We start from the raw sequence: 14,289 nt of genomic DNA on the forward strand, positions 1-14,289 counted from the left end.
GTAAGATTTGGGTGTGGTGTGTTCAATCTGCAATCTAATTTGCAGTGTAAAAATAAAGCAGCCAGTATTTATCCTGCACAGAAATAAAATAACCCTCCCAAATCTAACTCTTTCTGCACGTGTTATATCTGCCTCCCCTGCAGTGCACATATTTTTGCCCAACTGCTAACAAAAATCCTGCTGCGATCAACTTGGAATTACCCCCATTGTATTGAATAATTTCAAAGGTGAAGAAAAGAAGAAGTCTGTTTCTGGTGCACAGTAGTAACTTGAAATTATTTAAAATGTTTAATATTTATTATTTTTCAAAATAATATTACAAATCGTTAACTATTTTTTATTATAATTGAAAAATAACCTATTTTATTAATTGTCAAATGCTGATAAGAAATATGTGAAATAAAAACTGAAAGTACTAATGTGAAAAGTAATATAAAGATTGTATAAAACACACATATATATAGTTTGCTGCTTATGTTACATTTATTGGATCAGTTTATATATTGCTACTTATATAAATATAAATGATGTTTAAAATGTGAGGGGAAAAAAAGAAAAATAGCTGCAGCTCAAACAGCAGGAGAGTGTATCAGAGTGCAACATCCGGGGAACCAGGACAGTGCCAGCCCAGAGCAGGATAACCCCACCCCCAGGAGCCCTCAGAGGTTAGAACCCTATCCGTGACCCAGTTCTTTGAAAGACAGAGCAAATAGCCAATGAGAGGCCATAATCAACAGATTACCTCGGTGGAGAATAGAGCACAGAAATGGAGTGCAGCTAGGCTGTGACAGATTACACAACTTCAGGAGAACAGTATCTGGTCACTAGGTTGAACACACTTAGGTCAACAGTCATTAGGTCGATCACTACTGGTCGACATGCATTAGGTCGACGTGGTCTATAGGTAGCCATGGCCACTAGGTCGACATGTATTGGGTCGACATGGAAAAAGGTTGACATGAGTTTTTCACTTTTTTTTTCATTTGTTGAACTGTTTCACACTTTACGATGCACGTGGACTACAGTTGGGAACGGTAACCTGTGCCGAGCGCATTGGTAGCGGAGCGAGGCACCTTGCCCGAAACAGTGCACTAGTTGGGGTTCCCAGTCACTTTACGAAGAAAACAACACCAATTTTTGTTAAATAAACTCATGTCGACCTTTTTCCATTTCGACATTGTTCAAGTCGACCTAATGACCATATCGACCTATTTCATTTGTCGACCTAGTCACTGTCGACCAATAGTGGTTGACCTAATGACTGTTGACCTAAGTGTGGTCGACTCTATGATCCACACCCAGCAGAACAGTGCAATGATAGGAGGAATAACATTACTCAGCAGAAGAAACACTACTGTGAACACTAGCTTTAGTTTATCCCTTTTGGCTTCATGCAAACTTCACTACATCTACACCCCCAGATGAAATTCGGTTGAGTGGAGGGGAATATCAATCACAAGCCGAAATGAAGAAAGTAATATGACTATTGATGGGTTACATTTAATTGACAGTAAATATTTTAAGGGACAAACAGTATTTTGTATTTTTTTATATAGATTTTTTTATTTGAAAATAATAATAATTATTATAAGTATTACTACTACTACTACTACTACTACTACTACTACTACTACTACTACTACTACTATACTACTACTATTACTATTACTACTACTACTACATTCAATGCATTATACCCATTTTCCTTTTTTGTACAGAGAGCAAATACAGGATTTCAGCTATGCTTCATACAAGAGCAATACATAGAAATGACTTGTGCACAGTCCCAGAAAGGTTGTGGCACATACTGCTAGCTACAATGAGAAGAGCTGACAGCTCCCCAGTAAAAGCTGCAGCTGCAGGGTTAACATGTTACAGAACTGACACATATATGATACAAACTCTTTAATAAACATGAAAGATACAGTTTCAATAAGGTTGGTTCTGCCCTACGGATAGGGTTTAATAAGGTTGGATCTGTCATATAGATATGGTTCAATAAGCTCGGATCTGTCCTACAGATCGGGTAACAAGGCCATGCATAACAAATGTTGAATGCAATATATATACTATATTCAATTCATCAAGCTGTTAGAAACCGATAAAGGATCTTTTAAACTGAAACATTGGGTTTTTTTTTTTTTTTTGTATGACAACCCAATAGCTTGTATTGTACACTTCTGCCCCCTACTAGTCAGAGAGAGCAGGTGTACCCCCATTATCTACAATAGCAAGTACTGCATGCTTTCTCACACTTCAGTACAGTACACAACTGGTCACATTGACAGTCTACAAGTGAGCTGAAAATAGGTCCTGAACATTATTTCCAAATAGATTTCCCTCTCCTGACTAATGGTGGGTACACACTGATAGATATATCTGCAGATCAATTGATCGGCAGATACTGTATATCTATGGACGGATCGGGCAGTGTGTTGAGCATACACACTGCCCGATCCGTCGGGGACTGACGTCATGAACTGGGCGGGCGTGTACACACACCCGCCCAGTTCAGCTGTCAATCATCGCCGGCTGCCGCAGCATGTGTACGGGCGGTCGGCCGACCACCCGTACACACACAGCGACGTGCCAATATATCGGTAGATATATTGGCCTTCGGCTGTGCTGCGGGGCCGATGCGTTCACAGACATATCGGCCGTACACACTGGCCGACGGACCCGCGATATATCGGCTGTTCAAGAGAACGGCCGATATATCGGCCAGTGTGTACCCACCTTAAGGGGTCTGTTCATGAAGCATTGAAGAGTGGAGAAAAGGTCCCGTGGAAAAGCTGCCCATAGCAACCAATGAGCTTTGAAGGAAGCCTTTATCAAGTAAATGCTATAAAATGTAAGGGAGATGCTGATTGGTTGCCATGGACAACTTCTCTGTTTCCACTTATCTGTTTCTCCACTCTTTCCACTGTATAGAGTAGACCCCTAAACTGCTGAAAGCACAGTATACCAAAAATGTATTATCCATTCATTGGGGTCTATTCATGAGGCAGTGAAAAGTGTGGAGAAGTGAGCCAGTGGAGAAGTTGCATATGGCAACCAATCAGCATTGAAGTAACATTTATAATTTGCAACTATAAAGTTATACAGAGAAGCTGATTTGTTTTCATGGGCAACTTCTCCACTGGCTCACGTCTCCACAATTTTCACTGCTTCATGATTAGACCCCATTGTGCTTAGCCAATCATTATATAAACTGTTCTATGGACACTAGAATATTCTTGCTAGGAGCGTACAGCTTTCTACATGAGTAATGAGAGCTACATATGTATATCTATTAGTCCTGTTTTTCAGTGTAGAACAGATCTCTCCAACAAAGGTGGATTTTTTTCCTAAGCCATTTTATTGTTTTAATACTTACTGATTAAATCAATCCACTTGATGGATCACAGGTCCACATTTGCAGAGAAGATAATGCATGTCACTTAAATGTTACCAATACATACATACAATAGATCACAATAGATCTGAAGGATATGTTTGCATATTATAAATAATAGAATCAATAAATCATTATTTCAGTATAATAGCCCTTTAGTGAGACCACAACAATCAGTACCATTATTAAGCTGTACATTTTTATACTGTACATGTATGTATTGTGAATCAGTTTATTGTCTCATATTGTGTTCTTACCTTGCTTTATCTGGTGCTCTTCAAAATTTCCTCCAATCTCTGTTTCAGTGACAAGCTCCTTTATAAAATTGGAAGGAAACATGCCAGTCTTCCCATTGAGAATGCCCTCCCACCAGCCTTCTTCCACCTTCACACAAACGACAAACAGCAAAATTAGTTTTTATTGTTCATCCACATGTGAGCATAAAATTTACATATGAAAAGTGGCTAAAGTTATCAGATAGCTAAGCTGTTATTTTTGTTTTCTTTTTCATTTGATTTATAAATACCACAGCCGTACATTAAAATAAACATATTGCTTAAACAACCTTGCAATCACTTTGTGTGGAAAGAAATTATGTTAAATCACTAGAACTAGTGACATGGGCGGCACACACAGGATGGAGCCGCAGAAGGGTGTGGACCAGGAGGGAGTGCCAGAGCAGAAGGTGTAGCCAAGCTAGGGCCGGGTCTAACCAGGGTGACCCGGTACATGCCAGGTCTGTTATACTAGCACAAAATCAAAATGTAAATATTGAGCTATTACAGTATGTGCAGTTGCACATAACAATCGGTTTATGCTTACAGAGCCACCTGACATTACACACAGTCGCTTCACATTACACACAGCTGTGTGAGATAACACACAGCCTCCTGACATTACACACAGCCATCTGACATTACACACAGCCACCTGACATTACACACAGCCTCCTAAATTACACAGCCGCTTACATTACACACAGCCTCCTGACATTAAACAGATGCCTGACATTACACAGTCGTTTACAATACACAAATGCCTATACAACACAGCCGCCTGACATTACACACAGTCGCCTATGTTACACAGCCACCTGACATTACACACAGACACAGCCTCCTGACATTACATTACACAGCTGCTTACATTACACAGCCGCCTACACTACATAGCCACCTACACTACACAGCTGCCTGACATTACACAGCCACTTTACATTACACAGTACACATTACACTCCACAGCACCTTGACATTACATTCAGCCGCCTGACATTGCACAACCGCCTACTTTACACAGTCACTTACATTAAACAGCTGCTTACACTACACAGCCACCTGACATTACACAGCTGTCTGACATTACAGCCACCTACACTACACAGCCGCCTGACATTACACAAAACTGCCTGACATTACACACAGCTACCTACATTACACAGCCCAGACATTACACAGCCACCTGACATGACATTACACACGGATGAATGACATTACACACAGTTGCCTACACTACACAGCCACCTGACATTACACAACCGGCTACATTACACAGCTGCGTGACATTACACAGCTGCCTGGCATTTCACAGCACCTGGCATTACACAGCCGTCTACATTACACAACCACTTACATTACACAGGCGCCTACACTACACTGCCGCCTGACATTAAACACAGCTGACTGACATTACACACAGCCACCTGACATTACACAGCCGTCTGACATTACACAGCCGTCTAACATTAAACACAGCTGCCTGACATAACACACAGCCACCTACATACACAGCCCTCTGACATTACACAGCCATCTGACATTACTCTAAAAGGGCAGAAGGTAACGCAGAGATTAATGTGCAAGACAGTACATCTTATGAGCTTCTGAAGGGAGCAGCTGGGTTCATTGGGGATGATACTAATGCTGGGTACACACCTAAAGCTATATCTGCAGATCAATTGATCTGCAGATATATCTAAAGCCGGATCGGGCAGTGTGCTGTGCATACACACAGCCCGATTCCTCGGGGACTGACGTCATGAACTGGGCGGACGTTTACACATGTGACACTCTGAACTGGATCCCCCTCAAATTATACTGCAAAGGATGTACAGTGCAGGCAGCTATCGGATTGGTTAAGACATGAATAAGGTCCCCTAATTTTCCCCTTTCTGAGCTTCAATTACAACCCGTCCTGTTAATACTGAAGGGGTTAACACCCCCTCCTGTGGTTGCCTGGAGACGTCAGCAGGACCAGTGAGCGGACGGGTACTAAGACCCCTGGACTTACTTATAATGGAGGAGGGAGCAAGAAGGCTGAGGGAGTTTTGATTGGCTGTGGCAGAGCGGGAAACAGAGGAATCCGGGTTCATGCCAGTGTGTGTGTGAGGAGACGCGCTGTGGAGAGCGGGGCTGCCGCTGAGGAGACTACTGAGGAGAACTGCCCGAGACTGTGAGGTGGTACGTTCCCCCTGAGGTGACCTGAGGCAGAGGGTGAACACCGCCATCAGTCCGCTCACCACTGAGGGGAGTTGAAGCGCCACGGTGACGAAGGAGATGCGCTAGGGAGAGACAGAGCTGCCGACACTGCCCTGCCTGAGAGCGCATCCAGACTGACATCCGGGCCAGAACAGCCGGAGTATACTGAGTGCACTCAGGGAAAGAAAGTGCCAGTGACCCCCCCGCGCTTCAGCTGGGACACACGAGAGGCTGCTGTAAGAACTCTGGAGCTGGGGACCCGGCCGACCACTGCTGCTACCGACAGGTACTTACTACAGCTGCACTTACACCCCAGCCAGCATCCTCAATCAGTGACACTTCCCACAGCGGATCAGGGCTCAGAGAGAGCGCAGCAGAGAGAGACTGAGTTAATCCACACAGTACAGTGAGGTTTGAGAGTGCCCCTATTGGTAATTAGCATAACCCTGCACCAGTGTGCGAGCCAGCAAGGGTTCATGAATATTTAGAGAACCGCAGTACTACAAGGAGGTCTCCCGCAGCACAGAGGTCAGTCCCATTATTGGGTTACAGGGAGAGGCTTTGACAACATCCTAGTTCAGTGAGAGATATGGGTTCCTGCTTTATGGACTATTGTAAGGATCTGTGCACTCCCCTACATGATACTTTTAACATTGCCATCTCTGAGATATATAAGGTGACTACGATTAAATAGTATATTGATTTCTGCACATGCCTTCTAAACTTGCTTATTTAACTGGGAAAATACCGGAGAGCCGGCAAGCCTTTACCCCACCGTTTTACTATTTTCCCGTCTGCTGGTGCACGTTATTATTTAGTGACTGAATTGAGTAGGCACTTGGATGCAAGGCTGCTTTCAATTGAACTGTACTCTTCATACTGTGCCTTAGTTACTGACTGCCAGCAACTAACTTGACCTGCTACCATTGAGCCTGCAATTAATATGTCTTTTACGCTTCTGAACTTTAGTATACTGTATTTCTATTGCTTCTGAACTTGAACTCTTAACTAGGTATAGGCATTAGTTAAACTAACTTGCAGTCTGAGAAGGGTTAGACTGCCACCCAATGGATGTTTAAAGTCACTTTATGTGATTAATATTTTAATGTAAATGTGAATTGTATTATACCAGTATACTGAAATTCCATACTGATATTTGCAATACTACTGTATGTTAATGTTTGCATTGCTCGGCTCGTATTGTGGTTTGCATTTACCCCTTAATTAGTCAATCCCACAGCGGTGACCAGTTTGTTCCAGAACAATAAACCTTTTGCCACCGTCCAAACGTGTGGTGACTATTGTGTTGGGTTCTCTGGGGTTGGGGTTCCCCCGCCTAGGGCTCCAGCAGTGATATCCGGTCGAAGAGGTGATTCCGGGCGAAGAATCCAGGTACGTCAACCAACACCTGCACTCGCAACAACACTACACAGTACTTACATGTTACCTGTTACACACACGCCTGCCAAGTTCAGCTGTCAGTCACTACCGGCTGCTGCAGCTTGTCTCTGTACGGTCAGCTGACCGCCCGTTCACACACAACGACGTGCTAATATATCTGACGATATAGTTGTCGGCTGTGCAGCAGGGCCGACGTGATATGTCTGTGAACAACGGAGTTCACCGACATATCACTCGTACACATTGGCCGACGGACACGCGATATATTGTCCGGTCGATATATCTGCCAGTGTGTACACACCTTTAAAACCTAATGGGGAGATTTCTCAAATCTTGAGAGAGAGAAAAAGTAGAGAAGTTGATAATAGCAGCCATCAACGTCTAACTGTCATTTCTCTAGCACAGACTGTAAAATAACATTTAGAAGCTGTTTGCTTGGTATGGGCAGTGTTTCCATCTTATCTATCCAATATATGATACATCTCACCAGTGGGACAGTTTAAATGATATTTAACCACTTGAATGACGTGGTTGCATCAGATGCAATCACGTCAGGATGGCCGTCATCTGATGGGACCAGTCAGAAATTCCCACTAGGAGGCTGCAGGAAGATAACCTTTCTGCAGCTGCCACTCTCAGAGGAACCTCCCGGCCCCTCTGCTTCCTGGTTCCCTCCCCAAGTGCCTGCCATGCAGTCAATCACTGCTGATAGGGCAGAAAGCTGCACCCCCACTGCAGACATTCTCCTTCCAAGACTATATGACCGCAATTCTCCTTTCCCCAGGCCCCGACAATGGGGCTAATTCAGACCTGATAGCTGCTGTGCGTTTTCACACAGCAGCGATCAGGTCTGAACTGCTCATGCGCCGCCGCCGCAGTGCGCCGGCACATGCCAGACAGCCAACGGCCGTCTCAGCCCTGCGATCGCCTCTGCCTGATTGACAGGCAGAGGTGGTCGCTGGGTGGGAGGGGTCAGATGGGCCGGCTGCGCTTGGCCGCCGTTTAGGGGGCGCGGTCCAGGCAATGCAGGCGTGTGCAGACCGCTGGAGGGGTGGGCCATGGAGGCCCTGTGACGTCACAAGCAGCCGCTGCCACCCCGGGCAGCGACGAGAAGCTCCCTGTCACCGTGCAGGAGCTGTGCTGGTAGAGAGTTACTCTTCCAGTACAAAAGCATTGCCGCTGTGCAATGCTTTTGTACGGGTGGTCTTCTGTATGCCGAATGTCGGGATCCCGGCGCACAGTATACCGGCACCGGAATCCCGACACCCGGCATACTGACAACTATTCTCCCTCGTGGGGGTCCACGACCCCCCTGGAGGGAGAATAAAATAGTGTGGCGCGCGTAGCGCGCCACCGTGCCCGCAGTGTGGCGAGCGCAGCGAGCCCGCAAGGGGCTCCTTTGCGCTCGCCACGCTGTCGGTATGCCAGAGGTCGGGCTCCCGGCCCCGGTATGCTGGGCGCCGGGAGCCCGAGCACCGGCATACCGTACAACACCCTTTTTGTACTTGGATGTGGGGTGGGGGGGTCAGGCCTGACATGCGTTGTGGACTAGCCCTGTGCTGGGTCCCCCCCCGTATGTCTGAAGACTGATCATAGATGTGCTAAATTTAGCACATCTACGATCCGGTCTGAATTAGGCCCAATAACCCAGGGAATGACAGCAATACTCCCACCTAGGGAATGACCAACATTTTCCTACCCATGGAATAACTGCCATTCTCATTACACCAAAGAAATCAGTCACCATGATGACACCCAGCAAAACAGAATCTAATATTGTTCACATAAATCACTTTAACCACTTAACTGGCTAATATTTTTCACCTAAAAATGTCCTCAAAACCTATTCTTAACTTATCAAATTATGTAAATAATAGCTATTTAAATGTAATTCAGTATAATTTTCATTACAAGTATGCAGATTTATCTCCACATCGGAGGTTCCTCAATGGGCACTCAACAACTCATAACTGTTTTAAATGTGGTTTGCCCCAGGCTGACCTACCCCATTGTCTATGGTCCTGCCCAGTAGAAGTTCTTCGAGATGTGGGAAAGTTTCATAGCGACCCTGTCAACAGCCATATAAACTCAGATTCTTAATGCTCTGCCAATACTTCTTGCTATCACTTGCGCCTGGCGGAGAGCAATCCTCCTTTTACTGTGTGATCCCAGGAGGGGAGGGGGGAGCATGTGTAATGTTCAATTATTGTTTATTAAACGTGTATGTATGAGCCTGATGTTGTCAATTCCCTGAAACATTCTTCTCATTTACCTTCTGGAATGTTTAATGAATTTCTGTATCTTTCTCTGCATTGTAATGTTATACTTGGACAAACTGGGTCCTAATGGAACTATCTATTTTAATGTATGATGCCTTGTTGCGTTTCTAATAACGAAATGTATCACTCATTGTTTCAATAAAAATGTAAAAATAAATACAATTATATTGAACAAGGGTTAAATAGCTGTTATTTACATAATTTGACATTTAATATACACTATATGGACAAAAGTATTCAGATGCCTGACCATGGGTATGGGTCAACAGTCATTAGGTCGACCACTGAAGGTCGACATGGGCATTAGGTCGACATGCACTAGGCCGACGTGGAAAATATGTCGACATGTACTAGGTCGACAGGTCAAAAAGTCGACATGTGTTTTTGGACTGTTTTGGTGTTGTTTTCTTCGTAAAGTGACGGGGAACCCAAATTAGTGCACCATGTCCCCTCGCATGGCTCTTGGGCAGGTTACTGTTCCAATCGTAGTCCACGTGGATCGTTAAGTATGGAAAAATCCCAAAAATTTTACAAATTGTGAAAAACTCATGTTGACCTTTTGACCTGTCGACCTAGTGACCATGTTGACCTAATGCATGTAGACCTTCGGTGGTCGACCTAATGACTGTCGACCTAAGATTTGTTGACCTAACGACGGTATCCCCCTGACCATTACACTAACAGGTACTGTAATGACAATGTATTCAAATACATATAATATGGAGTTGGTCCCCCTTTTGCCACTATAACTGCTTCCACTCTTCATGGAACGGTTTCCACAAGATTTTGGAGGTGTTTTTTGTGGGAATTTGTGCCAATTCATTCTGTAGCGCATTTAAGAGGTCAGTCAATCTTCATTCCAGTTCATCCCAAAGGTGCTCGATTGGGTTGAGGTCAGGCTCTGTGCGGGCCAGTCAAGTTTTTACACACCAAACTACATCAAACCATGCCTTTAAAGTCCTTGCTTTGTGCACTGGGGCCAGGGCCGGATTAAGCCTTAGGTGGGACCTGGGGCACTTTAGACCAAAGGGGGGGGGGGTATTAGATTGTGCATACCTCCCAAGATGACCCATTCCAGGAGGGACAGTGGCGGCCCGTGCCCCCCCCGTCATTTGTGGCCTCCGTCCCCCGTCCCCTCCCGGCGCCGCATAGGGAGATGACGGGCGCCCGCTGAGATTGTGTTACCAGTGGGCGCCCGTCTCCCTGCACAGCGGCAGCCGGAGGCAGGAGCTCAGTACTGAGCTCCGGCTTCCGGTGCTGTCACTGTGCGGCGTGCGCTATGGGAGAGACGTCAGTCATGACGTCTCTCTCATAGTGCTGAGGAGCGGACGCCAAGAGGAGGACTGCAGCGGTCTGGAAGCGGGAACGGGGCTCGGTAAGTATGATGGTTTTTGCTTCCTTAGTGCAGCGGGGGCATCTACTGGGGGCAAACTACGGGGGGACATTACTACTAGGGGGGCATCAATAAGGGGCATTACTACTGGGGGGGGGCATTACTACTGGGGGGGTATTACTACTGGGGGCAAACTACTGGGGGCATTATTACTGGGGGGCATCTATTGGGGGCATTACTACTGGGGGCAGCTACTGTGGGCCAATTTTACTGGGGGCCATCTACTGGGGGGCATCTACTGGGGGCAAACTACTGGGGGACATTATTACTGGGGGCCAACTACAAAGGGGCTAACTAGTGGGGGCATACTACAGGAGGGCATTACTACTGGTGGCGTAACTACAGGGGCATTACTACTGGCGGCTTAACTACAGGGGCATTACTACTTGGGGGCTAAACTACAGGGGGGCCAAACTACTGGGGGCATAACTACAGGGGCCAAACTACTGGGGGATAACTACAGGGGCCAAACTACTGGGGGCATTACTACTGGGGGCTAAACTACAAGGGGGCATAACTACAGGAGCTAAACTACAATGGGGCAAACTACAGGGGGGCATTACTACTGGTGGCTAAACTACAAGCAGGCAAACTACTGGGGACATTACCACTGGGAGGCTAAACTAAAGGGGGCGGGGGTAAACTACTGGGGTCATAACTGCAGGGGCATTACCACTGGGGGCATAACTACTAGGGCGCTAAATGACTGGGGGCATTACTACAGGCAACATTACTACTGGGGGCAATACAGGCATTGCATAAGGGGCACCACTACTATGGGGTCTATATAAGGGGCACTACCAGTACAGTGGACATTGCATAATGGGGGTAATTCCAAGTTGATCGCAGCAGGAATTCTGTTCGCAATTGGGCAAAACCATGTGCACTGCAGGGGAAGCAGATATTATATGTGCAGAGAGAGTTAGATTTGGGTGTGGTGTGTTCAATCTGCAATCTAATTTGCAGTGTAAAAATAAAGCAGCCAGTATTTACCCTGTACAGAAATAAAATAACCCACCCAAATCTAACTCTCTCTGCAAATGTTATATCTGCCACACCTGCAGTGCACATGGTTTTGCCCAACTGCTAAAAAATGTCCTGCTGCGATCAACTTGGAATTACCCCCAATGAGCGCTACAACTGTGGGCATTGTATAAGAAGCGCCACCTCACATGCACCGAAGCCGCACGCAAATGTACTTGCCCCTTCCATGGTGCCCCCCCTATCATTTTCTTCTGGATCCGCACCTGAGGAGGGACAAAATGCTCTGCTACTGGAATTCCCTCTTAACATCTTGATTGGCGTCACCTGTGTTGAACTACTGTATATAACTGATCAGAAAGGTATTTCAATACAAATGACTGCAGTCATAAATTAAGAGGAAAGTCCAGGTAGAGATAATTTTGTCCCTGCTGGAATAGATCATGTTGGGAGGTATGGATTGTGTATATTAAATTTAAACCAATAGTGTATATTGGATTTAAATTATTAGTTTAATAATGCCTGGATACTGGTTATAGTTCCACCTAACCTTGTCTGAGAGGCAACTATTTTATAAAGTTTTCTTGTAGTGGAACAAAGATAGATTAAACTTAAAATACACATAGAAAATGAAAATCTATAATTTATCTGGTCACATGCAAGAATAGCAGCAACCTCTGTATTACTCAAACACTGGGACAGGACTCAGGAGGACTACTTGGTTCTGTTGCCAAAAAATGAGACAGACCTTAGTGATGTCGGTGTGCTCCAGCTGGGGGCACCCCTGATAGAGGGGGGTCCGGGATACAATATCCCCTGCCGGCCCCCCTTAATCTGGCTATGACTGGGGCACAGTCATGTTGGAATGGAAAAGGGCCTTCCCCAAACCGTTGCCACAAAGCTGGAAGCATTGACCAAAATGTCTTGGTATGCTGAAGCATTAAGATTGCCCATCACTTGAGATAAGGGGCCTGGCCCAAACCCTGAAAAACAGCCCTACACCATTATCCCTCCTCCATCAAACTTCACAGTTGGCATAATGCAGTCAGGCAGGTAATGTTCTTCCGGCAACCGCCAAACCCAGACTCGCCCATGTAACTGCTAAACAGAGAAGCGTGTTTCGTCACACCACAGAACATATTTCCACTGCTCCACAGTCCAGTGTCTGTGTGCTTCACACCACTCAATCTGACGCTTGGCATTGGACTTGGTGATGTGAGGCTTGCATGCAACTGGACGGCTATGGAAACCCATACCATTAAGCTCCCACTGTACAGTTTTCTGCTTATATGAATACCAGTGGAAGTTCGGTAATCTTCAGCTAAGGAATCAGCAGAGCATTGGCGTCTTTTACGCACCATGCGCCTTAGCAGTCATTGACCCCGTCTGTAATTTTACTTGGTCTTCTGCTTCATGGCTGAATTGCTGTTGTTCCTAAACACTTCTACATTAATAATAATAATATCACTTATAGTTGACAGTGGAATATCCAGCAGGGATGACATTTCACGAACCGTCTTATTACAAAGGTGGCATCCTTTCACAGTACCATGCTTGAAGTATCTGAGCTCTTCAGAATGACCCATTTTGTATCACAAATGTTTGCAAATGGACACTGCATGGCTGGGTGCTTGATTTTATACACTTGTGGCAACGGATCTGATTGAAACACCTGAATTCAATAATTAACAGGTGTGGGCAAATACTTTTGTCCATATAGTGTTTATTTAACCATTTAAACATAATTATACTGTACTGCTCAGTCCTGCAGAGCCAGCAGCAGTCGGCAATCATGAGGATTGCCCACTGCTCTGCTGTCCAGGAGGGAAAGAGACCACGGGGAGGTGGGGCTGCAGGACCTATCGTAGCCACACCCAGCAGTGCCTGTAGTCCGGGGTAGTGATGGCCATTGATGGATAACATAGGTGGTATAAGCCCATCTGCTAATGAAACATCAATGGTTTCACACACCGATGTCATCCCTTCATTACTATGGAGTGGGCTTCTGGCCACTCAGTGACTGGGGGCGAGGTTTTGCAGGTGTTGAGGGTGGAGCTCTCTGGTTGGTCTTTACCATCGATGGCAGGAAACCATCTGGTTCTCCCCATCGATGGCTAAAGTATTCATCATCAGTCATAGACCATCAATGGTTTTGAAACATCAATGGACGATGGCCATCCCTAGGTGGGGGAGAGAACGAAAACCACAGCTTAGTTGAGTCCCGTAAGTCTGGCTGTAGCAAGACCTGAGAGGTCGGCTGGGTGGGCAGGGAAAGGCCAGCTTGGTATGGTCACTGCCAAGCAAGTGGTTGACAAACATTTTATGTTGTATATTATTGTGTAGGTAGTTTGATAACAGCATAGT

The 14,289-nt window shown here is 45.6% G+C and overlaps 1 protein-coding gene across 2 annotated transcripts in view; it reads right to left on the reverse strand.

The window, feature by feature from the left end:
* The window catches only part of SH3KBP1 (SH3 domain containing kinase binding protein 1), a 677,269-nt gene that overhangs the window by 252,507 nt on the left and 410,473 nt on the right, over positions 1-14,289 (reverse strand). For both annotated transcript variants that reach the window (XM_063955734.1, XM_063955735.1), the window contains one exon: positions 3,652-3,778. In XM_063955734.1, the coding sequence (XP_063811804.1) occupies positions 3,652-3,778 (127 nt within the window). The remainder of the gene's footprint in view (positions 1-3,651; positions 3,779-14,289) is intronic.

Source organism: Pseudophryne corroboree, chromosome 2, assembly GCF_028390025.1.
Source record: "Pseudophryne corroboree isolate aPseCor3 chromosome 2, aPseCor3.hap2, whole genome shotgun sequence".
NCBI lineage: Eukaryota > Metazoa > Chordata > Amphibia > Anura > Myobatrachidae > Pseudophryne > Pseudophryne corroboree.